Source organism: Alexandromys fortis, unplaced genomic scaffold, assembly GCF_014885135.2.
Source record: "Alexandromys fortis isolate MF-2015 unplaced genomic scaffold, M_Fortis_MF-2015_v1.1 scaffold_8_1_9099942, whole genome shotgun sequence".
NCBI classification, from domain to species: Eukaryota; Metazoa; Chordata; class Mammalia; order Rodentia; family Cricetidae; genus Alexandromys; species Alexandromys fortis.
This window is the reverse complement of record NW_026067898.1, coordinates 5,804,089-5,828,349: the sequence shown is the minus strand read 5'-3', so window position 1 is coordinate 5,828,349 and position 24,261 is coordinate 5,804,089. Positions and strand designations below refer to the sequence as shown.

The 24,261-nt window shown below is 41.3% G+C and overlaps 1 protein-coding gene across 4 annotated transcripts in view; it reads right to left on the bottom strand.

Annotated features, from left to right (window-relative positions):
- The window catches only part of Znf385b (zinc finger protein 385B), a 352,992-nt gene that overhangs the window by 132,073 nt on the left and 196,658 nt on the right, over positions 1-24,261 (bottom strand). The window contains exons 1-2 of one of the 4 annotated variants that reach the window (XM_050120150.1): positions 21,598-21,704; positions 20,873-21,012 (exon numbers count right to left, since the gene is read on the bottom strand). The exons of 2 other annotated variants lie outside the window; for them this stretch is intronic. Coding sequence is in view for 1 of the 2 variants with exons in the window: in XM_050120134.1 (XP_049976091.1) it covers positions 21,598-21,631 (34 nt within the window). In the remaining variant the exon portion in view is untranslated. Of the gene's footprint in view, positions 1-20,872; positions 21,013-21,597; positions 21,718-24,261 lie in introns of those variants that run through there. One more of the 4 variants, XM_050120134.1, reaches the window with a different exon arrangement.

Below are 24,261 nucleotides of genomic sequence, written 5' to 3'. Positions count from 1 at the left end.
TGAAGAACCCGGGCAATCCAAATGATCAAATATTTGGTTCCTTTTTGCCATCCTTTATAATAGCAGACCCTAAGGGCTTCCTAATCCTTTGCTCAACCTTCTGTGAAGGATCTGACTCGTGAGCGCCGTGACTGCTAATGTGAGCTTTCCTGGCTTTGTGTATTAAATGTATTATATGAAGATACTGTCAGGAGAGCAGACAAAGGAATAACTGCTCTACGACTCAAGAAAATCTCCCCAAATATTAATATTGCTTTCAATTATGATAAGCAAGAATTACTAGCTATCGCTGAAAATGAAAACCTACTTCGAGGCAAGAAATATTTTTTTTTTAAAAAAATCTTGAATAAACACAGAAACATAACAGAAAATAGCCTTCAGAAATTACAAATGAGAAAGAAAATTACAGTATCAGAAAAGGAGTCTATTCTATTGATTTGTGCTGTGCTTGCTGAGTCTTTCAGATATTTTCTATTTAGATGCCTTTTCCTTACTAATAATTACCAGCAGTAATAGTATCCTTAAAATGATTGCTACGGGCAACTAAGGAACGCTGAGAGCAGAAAAAATTAGCTTTCCTCAAGGGAACATCCTCAAATTGCTTAGTCAAGGCCCACGGTCAGCCCTGAAATCATACACATACAAGAAATTTTATACAGATTGAGAAAACTATATTCATATACATATCTGGGATTACACACATCTATCTATGTGGAGCAATAATTAAGAAACAGAGGTCAAGGATTTTAGAGAGAGCAAGGGGTGGTGGTTCATGGGAATATTATGTAATTATTGTATACAATGTGATTATATAATGCAATTTCTAAATATTAAAGTGAAACAGTTTCATGAAAAAAAGTGAATAGGTAAATGGTAAAAGTTATTTTTGAAAAAAAAATCTGCCTTGAATATGTATTATCAATCTCCATATATATTTCTAAATTGTAGAAATTCTCATTAGCAAACCTTCCCTAAAATTACTGATGGAAAATAAACTCTCATTTATTGTAAATTTACAAGAATTCTGAGTCATTTAACTTTTATACATGCAAATACACACGACTGTTTAAATACTCGAAAGCACTCTCAATAGATAAACTAGCTCTCAAGGGTTGCTGGAAACTCAAGTGTCAAGCAGGCAATTTTCTCCCCGTGATTATTAATGAGAAAAACCGGATTCTACAAACACATCAACGACCACTGACATTTTCAGAGATCGTTCTCCTACTTTATTATTTACCCCATCTTTGCCATAACTAGGGTGATCAGGAAATTTATCATCCAAACCAGAACAGTTTAGTGACCGAAGGGAGGCTGTGAGTAGACACAGACAAGGAGAGTCCTGAGTGCAATGCCTTACGTGGCCGCCATAGTAAGAGGTGTCCTCTAATCAATCTGCGACTGTTAAGTTAGAAGGGTGAGTATGTAGCCACCTTCTCCAATTTCAGGGCCATAAATAATGATGGAAAGGGTGGAGGTTTGGGGAAGCAGATACATCTATTCCTTTCATCTTTACCAAAGAAGAGCAAGCCCAGAGGTAGAGATGACCGAAGAAACTAAGACCAATTACTAAGGAGAAGCAAAGGTTACAAAGACAATAATGTTCAACACCGGTCCCTGATGACTCGCTGTAAGCCTGCTTTGGCTTCCCTTCTAGAGCCCGTCGTTAACTAGTAACAGCTGGTTGAGATTAGTTGTTTTCTATTGCTATTAAGCAGCTTTCACTTCAGCCTCGTTGGCGCTCATGAAAGACAGTCCAAATCAGCCTTAGGATGAGAGGCGGTTCACCCTGCCAGGCTCCACTCATGAACAATACTCCAGCAATTTGAAAGGGTGCAGCGTGAGCAGATGGTAGCGATGCTAACCATTGTCAGGTCAATCCCATCCATACCATAATACCTACTGTTTTGGGAGTGCCGGGAAGAGACTGTCCGCCACTATTGATTTCTAGTCTTCTCTGTGACACCCTATAGCTAAACCCCAGTTCTGGGTCTAAGTGACAGAAAACGACAACCAAACACATGACTCCAGCCAGCAAACGGCAGCTGGCCTGAGGCTGACTCAGTTACTAAATCTGCCCTCGCTGCTGTAAGCCCATTGTAAGCTGGGGTTATTTTTGACATTTGGATTTTTGAAGCTAGTTCAGATAATGAGGTGGCTCATTGCTAAAACATGCTCACGAGTAGGACAACAATGTGCTGCCAAACCATGACACAAAGCCATTGTCTAAAGGTGATGAAGGTGAATTCTAGCCACAGGTTAGAAAAGACTGGAAGAGTTTAAAGAGCTGTGATGATATGATGGAGCAAAGTTTTCAGGGGAATGGGACAAATGCCCATAAAAAGATAAAAGTTGAATTGGGTTATCTCCACTTAAAATCACCCAATAAAAAAAATTAAATTGAAAAAAAGAAAACCCAAAACCAAAAACATTACATTTTTTTCATTTTTCATTACATTTTTTTAGCCTGAAATTTAGTAACATTCTAAGGAAAATTACCTGTAGGCATTTGATCTTTTTGTTGTTATCTCCCAAAGATTGGCTTTTCTAATAGAATGTTTCTTATGATCTGGCTAATTTAAATCATTCGGCCTCTGTTGGGGTGGGCAGCGCGGTCACTGTGAATTGCTTGCCAACCTTGTGATATTCCTGTCGGGCAGGCTTGAAAGCTACATCTTCTGTATGTGCCTGCTGTCTGGTTCTAGACACACTTTAGGTCACACCAATTAAGAAGAAAAGCATCGTTTCACAAGGATGAAAGTGGGGTGCAAGGCCCTGGCTGGGGTGCGAGTTATAGAGTGTAGGGTGGAGATACTTCCCAGTGGAAACAGCAGCTAACAGCAGTCTAGTTCCGTGAGAGAACTTCAGGGAACTAAAGGTTTATAATGATTTTTTTTTTTTTGCAATCTCAACTACTCTGCAAGGCATTTAATATGTTCTAATAAGTCCCTTCTTGAATTAGTAATACAGATTTGTTCTCTACAGTTGATCTCTGCACAGTAGAGTATCCTTAAAACCAGGGTAGGTTGTCTTTCTCTGTCCCACCAGCCAGCTCCCAAAATAATGATATGGAGACTTATTAATTATGAAAGCTTGGCCATTAGCTTAGGCTTATCTCACTAGCTCTTATAACTTAAATTAACCCATTTCTATTAATGTACATTCTATCACACGGCATTACCTCTCTTCCATCTTGCACCTGCTGTTTCCTCTTTGTGTCTCCTGTGCACCAAGATTCTTCCTCTTCTTCCTTTCTTTCCCTGGAAATTCTACTTATGCCTTCTGGCTAACTATTGGCTGACCCGTGTTTTATTACACCAATCACTGCAATACATTTTCACACAGTGCACAACTATCCCACAACAAACCAGAATACAAAGTTATGTGGTCTCTTATGAAAATTTCTTCTAAGAGTGTATTCTCCCCCACCCTTTGTCCTAAAACTTATTTTCCTCTAGTAGTTTAGCAAATTGCTAATGCATCACTTGGCACCCCATATGTCTTTCCTCCCCAGGTCTCCTGCTGCTGATCTGAAAGATACTGAATGATTCAGGTTGGTATGTTCTGAAGCATTGACTTGGCCATTCTCACAAAACCCACCTTGCTAGGTCATACCATTTTCTGCAACTTGCAGACTTAGTTATCTTCTGATGTAACAAAAGCTAGATGTGGAAACAGAATTCCCCACCATGGCCTTCTTTAAGGTGGTCCTGAAGGTTCAGGTTGACCCAGTGTTTGTATGTACTGTAGCCAAGTCATGGACTCATATGTAACATTGTTAGAAAGATACAAGACATCCCATAATGTCATGCTCAACTCTACCACTAAAGAGAAATGAAATATTCTTAAGTGTGATTGTGATATGCACTGAAATGGACATAAAATGGGAATCTTAGTACCTGAGTACAAAATATGCATTTATAACTTAATAGCATCTTAAAAATATAGCATTTAAAGAACTGGCTTCCTGTAGAAGATTCTGCTCAGAGCCTTCAGAATGGGCAACCACAAAGATCTTGAAGGACCACTTGACCTCTCTCTCTTAAATCTACCAAATCTACATTCTGCTGATCAGTATCTTTCCTAGAATACTGCGGGACCAATCACCACAATCAGTGCCTCTGAGCACTCAAAAGATCTTGTAGTTCAATAGATAACAAGCCTGAGTGAACTTACTCGATGCTCTGCTCATGCTCTTCCCAGGCCAAGACAAGGAGTTGAACTTACCCCAGAAGCCCCCACTTCTTCTTTCGTGTTTGGTTGGCACTAGCTCTACTACCCCTTTGCCTGGAAGGAAAATGCTGGTATCTAACAGCCTCTTTTCTCCTTTTACTTTCTTCATTCCCTGCAGTCCAAGCAGCCAGTGTTCTCCATGTGTTTTTCTCAAGAACTTAGTGAGTCTCCAGGACGAAAGTTTTCTCTGCCCTGGTTCTGACTGAGCTGTCTAACGGCCAAATTTCTGAGTCAGAATGAGATAACCGATAATTTAAGCAGGAAGATCTTTGAGGCACACCTTTATTCATTTCTGGTGAAAAAAAAAAGTCTTCTGAGCTTTTAAAATGTTTAAATCTCAGCAAAGTGGACCACAGCCACACCCTCTATATCTTTTCTTCCCAGGTCACAGTTTCATGAGTAGACTTTGAATTCTGAACAGTTGGTGGTCTGAATGGGCCGAGACTTTCCCAAACAACCAAGCCCTAGTTTCTTCTTTGTTTAATAGTTTACTATGAATTTCTTTCCTCTAACATTGCACTCAAAGCAGTAACAGAAACAGAATACATTTTGCTTGAAAATTCCCATTACCCTCAAAAGTCCTGTCTTCCAAGTCACCAACAGGGTCAACTCCAGCAGGCTCTTGGCCAGTGTGGAACAAGGATCTGCATGCTTTCCGTTTCCAAGAACAAGACTGTGCTCCCAACAATGTACATAAGTTTTATTTTTACTGAGTTTGTTCACATAAACTCCGTTTTCCCCCCAAGGTCCTACCAGGTTCTCCTCAAATTCTAGTTCTTAAACTCTTCCTAGACTACATTTTATCAAGGCAGCACCCTACCATACCCTAGCATGGCAGCACCCTACCCTATCATGGAAGCACCCTACCCTATCATGGCAGTACCCTACCCTAGCATGGCAGCACCCCACCTTAGCATGGCAGCACACTACCCTACCCAATCATCATGGCAGCACCCTACCTTAGCATGGCAGCACCCCACCCTACCCAGTCTGTCGCTTTAGAAATGTGCTGTTGCCCGTGGAAGTTAACAACGATAATTTAAAAATTTTTATGGTTGGTTTAGCGTCATCTTGTATTAAAAGGTCCAGTAACACTTTTAAACAGTTCAGTGGTGCCAAAACTAATGAAGCAGACACTGCTTTAATGACTTTTATGATATTTAGCCTGATATGATGCCAGTGCTGAAAATGCTAGATGTATCGTGTTGCAGCGTTAGCTCCACAAACTCATGAAACCATGTTGCCCTTAGCCCTTCTATTCATTCCCCTGTGGTCATCACAGAGATGGTTACCACACAACCTATGCACTGAGATGGTCACAATTATTCAAGAATACTATTAATACAAATCATTTCCTAATACCATCTACATGTATTTTTAATGTAACCTGGAAATTATCAAGAGACCAAAATACAGTATCTGTTACAGTCATGTCATATAGTCATGAACAACAACAAAAATACATTATTGCTTGTTCCATAGGCTTCTCCCCCTTGACTTCATTTTCAAGTTCTAAGTTGAAGCGACCAAGGGCAAAAATTCACCACATAGAAAAAGCTCCAAAAAGATTAATTCAACTGCTCACAATGTGAAGAAATAGAAATCTTCACAAGAATTCAAGATCTGAAAAAGAATAAATCCCGTAAAAAAAAAAAGTTAGCAGAAAGAAACACCAATAGTTGCCATGGTAACTGCAGTGCATTCTGCTGCAACCTAGGATGTGGTTAGTAAAAATCTGAATTAGATTTTTGAGCATGAAGACATAGCTAATAAATTCAAAGTCTGAAGAACTCTAAAATATTTAGAAAATTTAAAACAATTTTAGGAGGAAAATATAAAAACATAGCTAACTTACAGTTCATTCCAATGAGCCTGTGCCTCCTCTGCAGTTGGTGGGGGCAGTTGTTCGTGGGCTTTTGCACATGATCTGCTATCATGTACAAACAACTGTACCCTGATCCACAACATGAGATAGCAGTTTGAGGGCTTAACCCTAAGCAGCAGCTTCATAGGATTTAGAATCACCTAGGAGACACACTTTTGGATTGGTTGTAAGGGGTCTTCTAAAGAGGTTTAAAAGGACCCACCCTGCCTATGGCAGCATCAATTCATGGGCCGAGACCAACGACTGAATAAAAAAGGAGAAAGCCAGCCAAATACCAGCATTCATCTCTCTCTACTTAACGGTGGGCACAATGTGACCTTTACTTGACCTTCCTGTTGGCCCAGATAGAGTTGTTCCGGCCAGTAGGCCTTTTCTGCTGCGATGGACAGAAGCCACAACAAACCCCCGTCCTCAAATGTGTTTCTGTTGGGCATTCGACACTGCAATGTGATGTGTAGCTAACTCCTGTGGGGATTGCTCTTTTCTTCCACGATTGATGTTCACACCTACTACCTCCGGGGCTCATCATGTTCCTTGTTCTGCTATCTCCCCCTCATGGCATGGTTCACATGCTCTATGTTTAGACTTGCACACCTAAAACACACAAGGGACTTTTTTCTATGTATAAATCACTTAGTACACAGATGAAGTCATCTACCGCAGCCCAAATCTACAGTAGTCTGTGTTACCTACAGATTACACTTGTAGGTATCAGGGAATGCACACATGATGTAACAAAATAAAGAATCTCATAGCACATTATCACAGTTCTGAACCTGGATTCTGAAAACACTATCAATCTATGACAAATAAAATCAATCCTATCATAGCAACTGTCAAGCATTCATGTAGTTTCCATACCTAGAATGTTTGGCACATTGAAAAATTAGCATTGCTATTACTGTTCATCCTCTGAAAACAAAGGTATTGGTTTTCAACGTGAAGGAACTTCATTTTGAAAGATGAGGAATTTTATAGTTACTATTTTCCGACATTTTGCTTCATTTTTAATTAAGAGAGGAAACACAATTGTATTGTGACGTTTTGATACTCTTATGTAGTACATATTGTTGGAATCAAGTTCTTCTCTAACATTTGCCATTTCTTCATGGTGAAATTGCTCCATATTCTTCATCTGAGCTTTTCAAAATGCACAGTCCGTCATCATTATTTATAGCACTCCTGTTGCAAAATAGCACGCCACTACTTCTTGCTCCTGTCTAACCTGCCATTATTTTAATAAACACTAAGACACTCTGCTGTAAGAAAGAGGCTTTTATATTCAATGCTTTAGATATTTACAGTGAATAGGATGATTCCTAACTGAAGATATTGTGAAGACTTCTGTGTGGGATTTGTGGCTTTCAGTCCACATGGAAGGAAAGCACAGCATTTGACACGGGTTGAAAATAACTGAGTGGAAGAGGGTATGAAGAACTGTATTATTAAACATTGCGCATTTGTATCTTAACAGATCACACCTCTGAAAAAATGGGTAAGTAGACATGTACTGAGGAGCAGATGGTATGTGAATTCGTCAACAGATGGATTCACTGTTTGTTAGACTTGTATTCTCTACACTGTCTTTACATGGTCTACTTAACTAGTACACTTGCTTGGGGCTCAACAAATACCCAATTTCCAGTTTTCAAAAGGGGAAGATTTGCTCACATGCACACTGAGTCTCCAAACCAGAAGTTCAGGCCCAAATATTCTGATGCCCAAATTCATGGCACACCACCTACAGACCCAGTGTCACATCCATGTTGGTGCATGGTTCTTAAACTATAAAGATGGGCTGGCAAGATGGATTCCAGTATAAGGCGTTTGTTGTCAAGACCTCAGTTGCATCTCCAGAACCCACAAGATAAGTGAAAAGAGCCAACTTCTCAAGTTGCCCTCTGACCTTCATATGATTGTTGTAGGTGGAAGTTTCTGTCCTGCCCAGTCCCACAGCTGTTCAGTCCCAAATAAACATAGAGGCTTATATTAATTATACACTGTTTGGCCTATTGCTCAGGCTTATTACTAACTAGCTCTTATTAGTTAAATTCACCTATAATTCTTGTCTATATTTAGACATGTTACTTGGTACCTTTTCTTAGTAAGGCATTCACACCTTGCTTCCTCTGTATCTGGTTGGTCACTGTGTCTCTGCCTTTCCTTTTCTCAGAATTCTCCTAGTCTGATCACCCCACCTATGCTTCCTGCCTGGCTACTGTCCAATCAATATTTTATTAAACCAATATGAATGATAAATGTTTACAGTATACAAGAGCATTATCCCATAGCAGATTGTGATGGCATGTGTGTATCCACATATATCATACATAAAAATATTGACTTATAGGCTGGTAAAATTCCTCAGAAACCACAAGCTATCATGACAAATAAGAGCTGCTCATTGCTTAGTTTCAACTGATGGTCAAAATGTCTCAGTCTATATTGAGAAATCCTCGACTCTAATAACTTTCAAAATGTCAATACTTTTTAATAATATTACAGGGAAGTATTTTCTCTGTATTTCTTGTCAGTTGAAGTAGCTCCACTAAAGGGGAGTTTATGATATTAGAAACAGTATTCTCCTCAAAGTGAATACACCCCCCCCCAAATATCCTGAATCAAGAAAGCATATTGTAGGTATTTCTTAAACCACTAACAAGCCGACCAGTCATGACCAAATACAACAAGGGGTTGTACAGACAAGAAGCTGGAGATTCAAACCATCTCTTGAACATTTCAAGTTGACTGATCAGTGAAAGATGAATGTGGCAGTAGATGATGGTGATTCAGGGGGATACTGCTCCTGTGCCAAAGAATAGACACTTTCCCAGCATGCCATGCTCTGAGGTGACCCCTGCATGCTCTGCCCTGATGGGTTCCCAACAGTCCACCAGCTGTCCTGACGACCTGGCTATGCCATGGTGAATGAGGACCCAGGAAGGCATCAGGGACTACATCTACGAGCCTTTTCTTTTTTTTACCAGCATTGAGGATTGAATTCAGGGTTTTGTGCATGCTACACAAGCTTGTTCAAAGCCATATCCACAGCTTCCTCTGAAGTCTGAGATGAAGTATCACTAAGTTGCACAGGCTAACTTTAAACTCACTAAGTCAGATGATAGGTGCCACCATGCCTGTTGCTAACCAGTCTTCAGCACATATTTTTTGTGCTAACTGCTTGATAGTCCTCTATGAAACGTTAACTGGTAACAGCTCTACATGGAGTGTGAGACAGCCTTCATTAATGTTCATCTTCAGCCCAGCCTCGATGGAGTGATCTCACTAAGTAGGGGTTGTCTCCCATCATACAGGTTATATAATCAAAGACCCAAACTTAATTCCAAGAACTGGCTCAATAAACAAAGTAAATCAAGTGTTGTGAACTAAATATATTATTTGAAAAAGTACAGAATTTCCTTGTTATACCAACTATTGAAGAAAGTCTTGCACTTTGACTGGAAAAGTACAGATGGAAATTGGAAGCTAAGTTTGACAATAAAATGAGGTATTTCTGCTGGCAGTTCAACCAGAGGAAAGCCATGACTTTAATCAGAGCCACAGGCTTCAGAAAGTGTTACTCCAGATAAGAAAAGACTTCTCTAAATATGAATAGCTGGGTAGGTTAGCATGGTTTTGTTCTATATCCCTTCAGATCAAATAATTTCACTCCCAAATCTCTGGGCAGGCAGGCTCCTTTGTACAGAAAGATTAGTTAATGTAATTCCTTACTATTGCTTCTACAAGGGGCACAACCATTTGAGTTGAGCGACAGGTGCTTCACACCTGTCTATAGTCCTACTATTTACACAGCTGGTTTTTTCTCTCCCTATATTGAGCTTCTTGAACAAGAACCAATGCTATACCAGGCATTTTCCTGGGTACCAGCACATGGTGCATGCCGAACAAAAGACCTCAGAATCATATCAGCCTGCAGCCATTTTCCATTTAGGAGAAACATTTCCAGCTCCCGCTTTCCTACGGAATGGCAGCTTTTAGACTTCCTCTGGGGAAGGAGATGACGAAGGGCAGCTGAGTTCCTCAGAAGTTTTAGGAACTCACGGGGAGAGAACAGAAAGAGAAGGTGAAAGTGGCATTATAAATATGTTGGCTGTTTCATTCCTGGATGAATGAAGACATATAATCCACTCGGGTACCTTAGTCAGCACCATTTTCTTTGAATATAAAATGTATGTTCTTCAAACCTCTGAAATGCATTAGAGACCTTGAGCGTTTTTCTCCAGCAACGTCTAGGAGCTGCATTTTTGTGCTGGGGATGCCGTCAGCTTATTTGATAGCTTTATACTGAGGGAGAGCAAAGGATTGGGGCTGCACTAGCAAAAATAGGAAAGTCTGAAGTTCATGATGGAAACTGTGAAAAAAAAATCTCAAAGCAGTAAGATATTTATTTATCTATAAACCTCATTATAACCTATGATTGTTAATTCTATTCCTTTTGAAATTAGGTAACAGACATGAAACAGGCGCAGAGGTTTTTTTTCATAACAGCAAATAAATTACAAAATATGACCACAATTGTTAAGTTCTGTATTGCAGATTGAACCTGGGTCACACCATGCTAATGCACACGCTCTCTGTTCTTGGAAGTGTTTGCAGTCATTGAGGGAGCACAGCTATCACACGTATTTCCTGGGATTAACAGCTTCAAGGTCCTGAATCAACAGACTTGTCAATGCTATTACATAAATGCCATAATCAAAAGAAAAAGCCTCGGCTTTTAAATAGCTTCGTTTTTCTTTTTTCTGATGAAAGCTGCGACCTCCTAGACCACCTTCTAGTATTAGAGCCCAAGACACAACCAATATACACCATGCACATTTTCCTCAGTGCCAGAGATGGATCCTGGGTTTATTTTGTATGTGCCGTGTTGTGTGAATGTTGTGTGCTGGCTGTGTGCTATATGTAATGTTAGTGTTAGTGTGCACACACGTTCCTGTGGAGGCTGGAGGTTGATATCAAGTGTCTTCCTTGATCTCCTTGATCTCTCTCTACCCCTCTATGTTTTAAGAGGGAGTTTCTCAATAAACATGAAGCTCATTGATACCACTTGGCTGGCTGGCCAATAACCGTTAGGGATCCAGCTTGTCTTAGCTTCCCCCAAAGCTAGGGCCACAGGTGTGTGCAGCTGAGCCTCCCCCAATGCTGGGGCCACAGATGTGTGCAGCTGAGCCTCCCCCAATGCTGGGGTCACAGGTGTGTGCAGCTGAGCCTCCCCCAATGCTGGGGCCACAGGTGTGTGCAGCTGAGCCTCCCCCAATGCTGGGGTCACAGGTGTGTGCAGCTGAGCCTCCCCCAATGCTGGGGTCACAGGTGTGTGCAGCTCCACTTTTATTTTTATTACTTTCCACCTTTTAACATGAGTTCTGAGGATGCAAACTTGGGCCTTCAGGCTGGTGTTGGTGGCAATTCACCTATGCCATCGTCTCGCCAGCCAGGACCCAGGGTTCTTGCATCTACTAAGCAAATGCTTTCATTTTGTTTCCTCTCAACAAGTTACAAATTATAAATATCTACACAGGAAACCACCCAAGGATGGCAAACTGGAGTTGCATTTGAGAATATGATCATTTATTCTCCTAATGGCCCATCGAGCTATAAATGACTTAATAACTTTTGCCTCTTACAACAGTGACTTCCCTGTAAAATTTCCAGAGAAAACAGTTCGTACATTGTCAGAAAATAAGACTGGGGGAAACAAAAATGATTTTTCCAAAGGAATATTAGTTTTTAAAATGAAAGTTATCATAATCCAAATGTTACAATCCTGATACTTGATCATAAATTAAATATTTGAAAAGTTTGTGCGTTGCCTCAGGCATAGCTTAATCAAGCAGTAACTCATTAAAGAGATGTATTTGAGTATGCATTTTTCATAGTGATTAGTATCTTTAGCATTCTTTTTGGGCAAAGATGCTAACATTTCCCTTAAATACCTCTTAAAGATCAACATGATGCCATAGGCGTCTTCAAAGCAATCTGAAGGGGGGGGGGCGATGCGATTCCTCCCGTTTAATCGCCTCCCTGTGGAATTGTAGGGCTCTGAAATTGATTAGAACCGAACTAAGGATATTTTCCGTGCGAAACAGAGGGAAAACGGCATTGGTATTGGTGTAAGACGAACACAGAGCCATCTCAAGGTCCGTGGGGATACTGATGAATCTCAGTCACAACCTGCTCACCTGGAGAGTCAGGACTCTGATGTCGCCAGGCCACCCCCCCCTACAAAGGGCTGTGCTCAGAGCTAAGGGAGATGACACCCCCTCAGCCCTCAGCACAGGACTTAGCAGAAAACCCACCCTTAGGTGAGCTTCCAAGGCAGCTGAAAAATACCGGTTTGGTTGCAGGGAGGCTGGGTTAAGAGCAAGAGGGGCAAGGTCTTGGTGTTCAGAAGAGGAGTTGCTGGTCCTCATCTTTCTTTCGCAACACTGGAGACTGAACCGAGGGCCCGGACCCTGCTAGGCAAGCACTTCGGCGCAGTGCTAAAAAAAAAAAAAAATGTTCTCAGAATCTCTCTGTCCATTTATTTGAGATTTTGAAACAAGGCTACACTAAGTTGCCCAGGCAGACCTTGACCTTGGAATCCTCCCGCCTCAGCTTCCTGAGTAGCTGAAATTAGCAGCCCTCACCACCAAGCTGGACTCATCTTGCCAACAGAAATTCCGTTCTCATCTGAGCACCCAGGCAGGCGGAGTAGCATCTGCAAACCACACGTCCTCGGAACCACAGGTCGGCAGGCACCATCAGCCTGCAGTTTTATGATTCTCACAGGACTCTGAATGCCAGCTCCTGTTTATCTTATGTGACAGTGGCGACGGCGCTACGAGGGAGGTCAAATAGATGCTCGGTCTCTCCACTTAGCCCTTCGTGAAATCCAGTGGCAGCTGGCTGGGGGCTGGCCGCTGACGGAGCCATACTCCCCTCCTCTTAGCCCAGTATGTATATTTCCATGTACACATCTCAAGTCTACATCTGCGCTCCATAGGTGCCACAATTCTCGGTTTATGGAGCGAGTAAGACATAGGCTGCATTATTCACAAGCATTCTTTCTACTTTGGTCAATTTAATGGGAAGTTAGTGAAAACCATTCCCATCTGGCAACGCTTTAGGACAGTGGGGTTCACAACCTTCCTAATGCTATGACCCCCCTTGAATTGAGTCCCTCCTGTTGCGGTGACTCCCAAGCATCACATTGGTTGGTCGCTGTTTCATAACTGTGATTTTGCTACTGTTATGAATTGTAAGGCAAATATTCGTGATGCAGGACATCTGAGATGTGACCTCCAAGGCGGTCAGGCCTCACAGGTTGCAAACCGCTACCTCTGCCTCTGAACATTTCCCCAGGAACTTTCCCTAAAGATGACGCTACAGCCAGTCTGATGGGAGGTATCAACCAGCTTGCAGAGATGCGGACAGTTTGCCAATAGAGAAGAAGATACAGGAAGCCTAAAGTACAGGGAAGGGCATTAGGAAGAATAAAAGCTGCTTTCCTAGGAGAGGACGTATGGTAAACAGTAGCAATGCCAGGAAGAGAAAGGACACCAAACAAGCATGAAATAATTCTGTTCCATTCATCCCAACAAAACAATCAACCTGCTTTCTAGAACTTTAGCGTCAGTTGACAAGAGAAGTCTATTTGGAACCCAGAATTTCTATCAACATTTCCAATAATACAAAAATACTTATGCGGGTACCTTTTGAATCTTCTTTATCACATAAAATGGATGCGAACTATCACTGGGGATCAATGTTTTTCCCAAAGTAAATGTTTTGGTATATTGTAAATGCTAAAAATAATATAGTGTATATAATAATGCATATGTATTTGATTTGTCTGAAAGTAAAACTACAAGACTGTTTTTGAGGAAACTTGCTTGTAAGTACTATTCTTATTAAAGTTTTGGGCTGGGACAATGTCATTGACTCTTTATTCACAGAGGATAGCATTTAAGAATTCAAAATACCTCTGTGCTTACACATCCCTCTTTAGCGCAGTCTGAAACTGCTTTATATTCCGCAGCATGGGGAAAAGTAAATGTTTTCTTTTTGAGAGAGGTACATAATTGTGGAGTAATTTGTTTCTCAAGTTGCATGTTTTACGGCATTCCTGGAAGATGCTGCCTTTTGTTTCAGGCTGGCTATCTGTTGTCATAACGATGCCGTCTCTTGCATAAGAGTCTCTGTCCCCATGTCAAGGATTTGGGGTGCCTACTAGAAGTATGTTTATTGCATACAGCATGAGTTTTGAAACGCACAGTGGTATGTTGGTAAATATTAGGTGTTAATAAGAGAGCTTTTGTAAATATATTTTAATATCGCCACATGTCATCTTTCATTTTAGGCTGGATAAAAACAGTTTATGATTTTTTGCAGGATGTTTAATGTCTGATTGAAACAGTGTAAACAGACTCACTGTCTACAGTGCGATTTTATCTGTTACACTTTTTTGTTGCTAAATCAAATCATCTAAGGATGTGAAGACATCTCTCTTTAATGTTTAAAATCCTGAAAATTATATTGGAATCATCAATTGTTAATATTTAAAAATATTATATACCTGTAGGATTAGGAGACTATTCACGGATAATCAGTTACAAAAGTGAGACCTGGACATTATGTCACTCTTGCTGGGTCATCAGATACCATAGGTCACTGCTCACCAACTTGGTGACTGCAGGTCTCAACACATATGTTATGTGTGCAGTGACAGGTACCTGTCTAAGTACTTAATTATGGAGAAATCCGATTCCATGTAAGAAAGTGAATGGTCAGAACTAACGGATATTTGTTCCTAAGATATATCTATTTTCATAAAGTATCAAAAAGTTCAAAAATTAGAGAAGTTAAAAGGCTACCAGTGAATTCCTATCTTCAAGTATAATCTTCCCAGGTGAATTAAGAGGTTTTAACTCAACACACATTAGTGTCACTGAGGTGGAGAGCTTCTAACAGTTCAAATCAAGACAACAGACACATCAAGAAAGCCAACATTTCCTCTTCCTAGTGAAGACTTATCCAAAGACTCACGAAATCTTTATAAGGGAATGTTAATATCTAGGTGTGTGATAACTGCCAGGCCAACAAATCCAGAACTGTTGTATAAACCACCTTTGGAAAATAAATATCCACTATCATGTTTGTCCACCTAGAGGTTACTATCATTTTACAATAACACAAAAAAGTATTTACTAACAACACATTCATAGAAGCATACTGGCCATATCTGTCAACATTTAAGCAACAGCCTTTGCTGTGGGACAATGGTCTTGTGCCCTGTGAAAACTTGTTACTCTTATTTTAATAAAATGCTGATTGGCCAGTAGCTAGGCAGGAATTATAGGTGGAACAACCAGAAGAGGAGAATTCTGGGAAGAGGAAACAGTCAGTCTGCAGTCATCACAGAAGAAGCCAGACACAGAGGAAGCAAGATGAGAACACCTACTGATAAAAGATAGCAAGCCACATGGCTAACACAGACAAGCATTATGGGCTAATTTAAGATGTAAGAGTTAATATCAAGCCTGAGCAAATAGGCGAACCAGTTTATAACTAATGTTAACCTCTGTGTACTTTTTTGGGACTGAAGGACTGTGGGACTGGGTGGGACAGAAACCTCTATCAACAAGTCCTTCGAGCATGTGCAGGAGACATGGTCAGCTACCAAAAAGGAAGCTTCAGGTGGGGTGCATAGGTTCAGACTGGGATTTCAGGCAGAATTTGTGAAAGACAGCCTTTCTTCAGGGCACAACAAACACATTTGAATAGCCATGCCTCCAAAGACCTCCTTATAGGGTCTAGAGCTCGGGGCTGATGTTGTGAAGAGCATCTAGCACAGTGGGGAGTGTGAGCTTACACTCACGTGAGAGGCCTCCAGAGGCACCTGGCAGGGCTGTGCTGCCCTCAGAAAGCAGCTTCTGCCTTTTGTCCCTTTACACGTTTCTTTTGTTGTGGTGGAAACAGGGCTCTCTCTGTTTTCAGTTGTGGAAATCCCGAGTTTTCCGAACTCTAGAGGTTAGGGAGATTTACTGTCTATAAATATGCAGATGGCTTAAAATTCAATGGCTGCGTGCCTTTCTGGCTTTTACTTATTGCGTTTGAAAAGACTTTCCCTGACAAAATAGACACTTTTATAGAAATAAGGGGAGAATTTTTCATTTTCAGAGCAGCAGAGGTTTATGAGGGATTGTGTTTTGAATGGTGTGGGAATGGTAAAAATGAAAAGCCATATTCCCCATTGATGGAATAGCTCCTCATGACAGCTCGTTCCCATTTCATAATCTTTCAGGACTCCATGCTGGGGGAAATCTGCGTAGTCTGCATCAGCTTTTCTCACAGGAGTGCCCCACTGGGGAGATGGGTACTAGCATCTCCTGGGTCTGGATTCCCCTCCATCTCTGGCCTCACCAATGCTGCAGTCTGACCAGTTGTAAGGTTTTGTGTGAACCACGGTTCACCACACAGAAAAATTTCTCTGCTGGAAACTCCATTTCTAAGCATTAGTAAACCTTTAGACAGCAGAGTTCTCTACGTGATCACTGTTAAAAGGTTGATAAATGATTACAGCGGGGTTTTGAAAATGTCAAAATAAGGAACACTTGATCACTACTTTAAGCTCTTGAAGGGTCAAGACTGGTGTGTGTAGGCATATCTGCATTTCCTATGGCTCTAACCATCTTGAGTCAGCAATAATGTTTGGAATGTGGGGGCCTCTCAATAGACTGTTGAGTAATAAGTTCCCCGAGAATTCTATTCCTCCTAGAGCTCCACCCATTCCTAGTCATGATGGAAATTCTTAAACTTAACACATTGTTTCCCGAGGACAAGTCACCCTGTGCACAATGGGTGTGTCCAGTGAATGTAAAGTATGTTATATATTACTGCAGCATGGCGGAGATAAGACTCAGACCATTGGAATCGTAAAGCTGCATTGCAGGAAGGGCTAGAACCTTTGACCAGTAAGCGAGACTCCACTGCCTTGGAAGGCTCCTGTCTTCCGCCGGGTCTCAGAGGCCACAAAGCAGTGTGCGTCTGATCCGGTAGGTTGGTACCACCTCACATTTACTCACCCGGAACCTCCCTTCTTATATAATATCTTTGTTGTAAGGGTAAATGGCAGTTTTCCACTGAATTTTAAAATAGAGCATCATGTATAATTCATAAAAACTGCCAGTGGCATCAACATCCTCCTATGGAGTTTGTCCCACTTAAGAAAAGTCACACATTCATTTGACTTTGGTGATAGATGCCATGCCATGCCCCTGACTGGATATAACTGGCCTTGTCCTGCTGTCCCTTCCATTCCTACCGGCACTCCTCTGGACATTTAAGATGTGTTAGCAACAGTGTCAACAGCTTTTCTTTTCTGTCTTTTTTGTTATACTTTAACCGTTGTCATAGAGACAGGAGAAGAGTCGAATAGAGGTTTTATATATGGGTTTCCTTACAAAGGGTGCTACTAACTATGCCACTGAGTTTGGTTCTAAATAACTGCGTCAGGGTCATGTTCTCACACTTGAGTTTTATGGGATTTCCAAAAGACTAACTTCCTGCCAAGAACTTTCCTTTGAAGAACTGTTACAGTGGTCCTTAAAGTTTGGTCCATGGACTTCATGCACAAGCATCACTTGGGTACCTGTTAAACTAGAAAGCTCTTGAACTCCTTCCTAGGACTGATGAATCAGAAAATCTCTGGTGTATCCTTCACCAAGCCATCTAAAGTGACTTCACATTGACATTTGAAGAACTCTTCTTCACAGACATTAAGGGGCTCCAGAACCCAGAGATAAATGGAAGACGGGATGGTCTATGTGAGCATATTGGAAAATCAAACACACATAAACCCTGACCCTATTTAACCATAGCGAGTCAGTATTGGGTGGGGTTTTGCATGTTACCGGGACTTCTAGACTTTTTATTGAGGACCATAAACAAGAATGAATAGTAGTGTAAGACCTTTATTTTCTACATATTCTTTGAATATTATGAGTTGGATGCAATGACCATATATTACTTTTTGGAGCCTTTAATATATGTCATAGAACAATACAAGGAAATTCTGGTGTAAAGTAGTTCCTAAATACATCTCATGGCGTGACTTGGGTTGGCCAAGCCGAGTTAAAGCGGGAGCATGCATGTGTTGGCTTGCATAGGTATGGCTCCATAGACTCATGGGTTTGAATGGTTAGCCCAACAGCAGTAGTGTTATTAGGAGGCACATACTTGTTGGGGTGGGTGTGTACTTCTTGAAAGAAATGCATCACTGTGGAGGTGGGCTTTATAGTATCATACATGCTCGTCACATCCAGGGTGACAATTCCCTTCCTGTTGCCTGCAGATCAAGATGTAGAGCTCTCTGCTCCTTTTCCAGCACCCTGTCAGTCTGCATGCTGCCATGCTTCTCTCTATGACAGTAATGGACTAAACCCCTGAACAGTACGCCATCCCCAATTAAATGCATTTCTTTATTAAAAGCTGCTGTGGATTGGTGTCTCTTCACAGCAATAGAATCTAGAATCCCTAATTAAGATAATGCATGATCATTCTTACTATTCCAATGCATTTGGGTATAGGTTATTTTTTCCAAACCGTAACATTAGACTAAGAACTTAGGGAGAACAGCTTGTGAATAACTATATTACTTTTGCAATAAAATAATTTAAGGTTATTATTAAAGAAGGATGTTTGAATAAAGATTAGTATGAAGTCATATCTCAAGCAATTTATATTTTGATTTTTATAGGCAGTAGAGGAGTAAAAAGTGCCCAGAATCTGGTGTAAGAGAGCTTGGCCACTTTCTTCCTAAGTATATTCGTTCCCTCATTCCTTAAGCAGAGACAATAATAATAGTGTCCATTTCAGAGAGCTGTTGTGAAAACCAGATGAGAATACTTATAATAGCTCTTAGCACATGAAGAGAATTCAAAACGCTAATACAGGGCAGAGAGGACACTTGAGTCTCTAGTTAAGGGTTTATTTTTAACACATGATTTGTGGATGTGGGCATCTAGGACAGGGAGCAAAGTTAGCAGCGCTGTGCCCAACACATCCAGTGTGGTACCTCTGCAGCTGCTGTTTGGAGATCCAGAGCACAATGCCAGGTTTCCTCAGCTTTTTATCTTTTTTCTTGTTTGGTGCTCTATCTCATCGGAGCATAAAAAGAACCATGAAAACAAAGTTGAGGGGACAGTGAACTTTCTAGAGTATATTACCGAAAACGAGCTCCTTCAGGCAGCGTGTTCTGTTGTTTTTTTGTTTTCCAGATTTTGACATGCATGTGTGCAATCTGGAGGCTCTTCTACAGTGCAGGCGGGTCCTGCTTCAGAGTTCCTAGTTCAAGAACGAGGCAAGACAATGTGGTAGTACAGATAGGAAGATCTCCCAAAGGCTCATGGTCCCTGGCCCATTTAGACTAGTAGGAGGAGTTCATGGAACCTTCGAGAGGCAAGGGGGATAGAGGAAGGGAATTAGGCCCCTGGAATGAGTCCTTAGAAGGGGTTGGGACTTTGGTCCCTGCTCTTTACTTCCCAATAAACACAAAGGGAAGAGGCCTTCTTAGTCACATGGTTTCTCCAGGACATAAGGAGCCACCACAGACTCAAAGCAATAGGATCAAGTGACCCCACAGCAATACTTTCGAAGCTATGAGCCCAAATATACCCTCCCTTTATGATTTTTTAGGTATTTTGTTACAATAATACAAAACTAACATACTCCTTAAAAAATCGATGTGTGAGTATCCCGAGAATAGGGTCCTTCCTGATTGCGCCTGGAGTCTTTGAAAGCACATGTGCAATCTCCTGCATGCTTCTAAACTTTCCTCTGTTCTCCCCACATATGGTGTCATGTTAAGACTTTCTTATTTCAGTCTGAGAAAGAATATAATCACAGTCATTAACTACCAGAACCCCATATAAGAGAATAAAGTTTAATCCTTATTTTAGAGAGGTGATCCATCTCACTAGTGATTATAATTTCATGAGCAAACCTAGAATTTAATTGCACTGGCTCTATCTCCAAATTCTGGCCTATTGGTGAATTATTCTATTCCCTGTCTGTCTGTCTTTCCCTATAACTTCCTTCAGAACATAATTTCTTAAGATTGAATTCCTCCAAAATGCCTCGAATACTAACTTACATGAATTCTTTTGTGTGCACGTAAAAACCACCGTTCATAGCTTCTGTATTTTATTTTTTTTATTTTCTAGTATTACAGTTCCAAAGCTTATGCTTCATGTTCCCCATCTCATGACTTTCCATCCTATGGTAGAAGGTTCTGGAGCAGTCAAGCACCAGTGACAGGACCTCCTGGCAGAGTCTGAGCCTCTTGGCATAGAACTAATGAGATCATCAGTGGGTCAACCAAAGGAGGCAAGAGTGAGCTACAGAGTGGGATTTCTTTCTTTGCTCTGGTTAGAAAGTCCACAGTCCCACCTCTAGCAGTGAAAAGATGCCCGTCAGCTTCAGTGGTCCCCAGACCAGAAACTCCTCATCCTTTTCTAATTAGAATAACACAAATCCCCATGCTTAGGAGCGGAGAGCAGCCATGAGTGTAGTAGCTTTGGTTTTGCTTCAATCTTTGCTTTTACCATCAGAGGATAGAATGCAGCTACCGTTAAAGAACACCTGCTCTGTTTACTAAAACAACATTATAAAGGATATATATGAACTAGATGATTGGGTCTCCAATTTTAAAAAGGTATCCGCAAGCACAAATGATCACCTCACACTCGTAATTACCACAGTAATTCAGGCATGGACTACACGCCAAATGATTCGGGCCAGCAGGTTAGAGTCTCCCGCTGTGCTGACGAACATTTCAGGTGCATCTCACCATCTCACTGCTGTGAGTATCCCAGGCACAGCAGGATCCCAGGAAGCTGCAATAACCAATAAACTCAGTGACGGACAACATTCCATGGGAAACGGCTTTTCAGCATATATCTCCCTAAAATAATGTAGCCTGTCAGATTGCTGGTTTACATGGTCTTACTAATTCCTTTGCTGACCTTGTATGTGTTTATACATATAACATATACATACATACATAATATATACATATAACTTTTTTAACATTTGTGGGAGAAGCTCCTATCTAAGGGCCACTCTGCCTCTGTGCTCTCCGTGTGCCCCCCCCATCCCACTCAGCCAAGGCACTATGGAGGATCTGAAAGCTCCTCACACCCATCTCCCTGAGCAGAGGAGGAGACAATGAGAGATACTTTAGATGTACTTATTGCTTTTTTTTTTTCTTGGCAGGAGACACCATCACAAAATTTCACTCTGAATGCAAAGGCACAAGGATTCAGTTCTAGATTTCTCTCAAGCCACGCACACAGAGGCAGACTTATTCGTGGGTAGGACTATACACTTACAAAGCACCTAGTGAGCACTCGGAGTTAATTCCTTGAAAGCCATTCTTTGCAAACTAAGAAGTGCATATGTGAAAAAGATCAGTAAAATACCATTAACATGAACATTTCCTCTTAATGCATTCATTCCATGCCGGTTGGAGACTGTGGTGCCGTACAGCAAAAGCTGGAGAGGGATGGGAGCAAATCCTAGTTCCGCCACTCGGCCAACCTCTTCAGCCTTGCTCACCACTGATCTCTTATTTGTAAGGAAATGATGAAATTGATAAAATTTGAGTAACTGTGGGGTTTAAATATTGACAATCCTACAGACCTTTGCCCCGCTGTCTAAACCTTCTGACCAGACTACAAGGCTAGACGTGGATCCTTTTTCTACTCTAGTCAAGTTCATTTTTCATCACCCTCACCCCTAAACTGAATCCAGGGACTCGTGCACCCCAGGCTGTGCTCCACCACGGAGCTATCCCACCAGGGCTAAACTCCTCCTTCATGTCTTATGAGTGATTAGGTAAAAGTAGTACAGCTTACGCCACGGAACTAGGTAGACACAGGGGTAAACATGCAAGTGATTGAGAGCTTCTTGATAGTAAAATATTAACTATAAATCCTCCCACTATTACCCCTCCCCTATTGGGACTTGTCAACTGCTCCTCATACAGGTCTGAAGCAAGGGCCAAAAAGATGGTTCAGTTGGTAAATGGACTTCTTTGATGTCCTGAGTTTGACCTTCAGAACCCTCTCCCCCCAAAAAAAAACCTTCACCTGTATGTTGTGGCATCTACACACACACACACACACACACAATAATAGTAATAATAATAACAGCAACAACAATAATAAAAACTATACAATTACATAGTCGTGTGCCACTTGATAATGGGCCTCCTGAGAATGTGTCCTTAGACAATGCTATTGTGGGTGAACATTGTGTGTGAACAAAACCAAAGCGGCTTGAGTAAAAAGCTCAACTTAGCCTTTGACTAACAAGAGCTAAGGTAAAAAGATCTATGAGACTGCTGCTGACAAAATATGACATATTGCTTTATAGTATGCGAAGTTTGTTTCATAACTAGAACACTCTATGAATAACAAAGGTATAGTAGAGGAAATTATAATTATAAAGCATATGTGTCGCACTTAATTGCAGATGTTATGCTCAATATAATCGGTACACAGAAGTGTTCCCTACACCAGCCTCCCCAGAGACAAATGAGGAATGCACTCCTGCCATGCTTATCTTCTGAGATCATTGCCATTTATATGGCTGAGCACCATAATGTTGAAATATGGCATGTGGCTACGTATGAGACAGACCAAAGCCACCGATTTCCCAGGATCTTTAGATCTTCCGTAGTGTCGTAAGCAGTAACTTTCTAGCTGTAAGCAGTAGCTCATCATTCAAGCCACCATTTCTTTACCAGAAGCCTGTTTGCCTCTTCTCTTACAACGCAAAATATGCTGAACTAAAGAAAAATCAGCCCAGTTCTGAGCATGTATGCAAATTACCAAGGACTCAAGGGCTCACGGCTAGGAATGAATCAGATCTCCAAACATGGAACCATTAATAAAAATGTCATGTAACATCTCAGTCCCAGAACTAGTTCAGGGTCATCTCTATCAGGCCATCAGCGCCCTGGCATCTCTCAGCCTGCTCTGGGCTTCTGTAATGAACAACAAGTCCCTGGAGTTATTTGGATTTATTCTTACTGGTAACACAGACAAAATTCAGCTTTGTGCAGCACACACTTGTCTGTGGCATTTAATGACACTGGAAAATCCCTCTGAAAAGCAGCCTGGAATAGCTCAGAGAGGTACCACAGTTAAAAATAAACCTTATTTTCTAAGTTTAGGCTTGGGTGGCTTGGGAAGGCATCCTCTCAGGAAGGGCTCGAGAAATTATTTTGGTTCTAACTCTGTATTTTTGAAGCTAGGGAGAGTTATTTTGGTTCCCATTCTGTCCATGCAGGGTGGCGTTATTTTAAGCTGCATGTGTAAGATTAAGGGGTTTTAATCGCAACTAGTTGGATAATCTCTCCTTGCCCCCACTTGTCCAACTGCCACACCAGAGTGTGCTCTGGCGAGATTCCCTGTAACTGGAATTGTCAGGGAGCGAGAGACAGAGAGGGCTGGCCTGCACGCAGGAGGGGCCGCAGCTGTGGAAAACACAGGAGTGGCTGGCAGAGCGCCTGGCGCAGAGAGAGACAAGCCCACCCAGCTGGTGCCCAGGAGAGCCAATCTGTGCTCGATGGCCACGGTCATGACTTTTGGGGGAGCGGTTGGAGGGCATATCATATGTGTGACAAACTCTTGAACATTTAGATTTATTTTCAATTATTCTATACAAAACAGAGCACCAGCAAAAGAATATATTTGACGTCAGATCTTAAAATGCTGGTAGCTCAGCATGAAGAATGATGACATTCCCATGAATTACTTGTGTTCCATCCTGGTTAGCACTGCAGTATTTAAACTGGATTAGACAGTTAAGAAGGACTGGATTGTCTTTTCCTAAGGATTTAGCTTAAAAAACATCACCCACAGATTCACAAACATATGAAATATTAAAAGGAAATTCTAGTAGATATTGCCTGCATGTTATAGGATACCTGAAATCTAAGGAGGAAGGTCTCTGACAAATTCTGTACCTTGTAAGGCATGATGGGAGACAAAGTCCATTTCCTACTCTAAGGGATCAAATAGCTTGGCTCACCTTCTCAGCATTTCTTGAACCTAAGGCAAGACTTAGCTTAACCTATG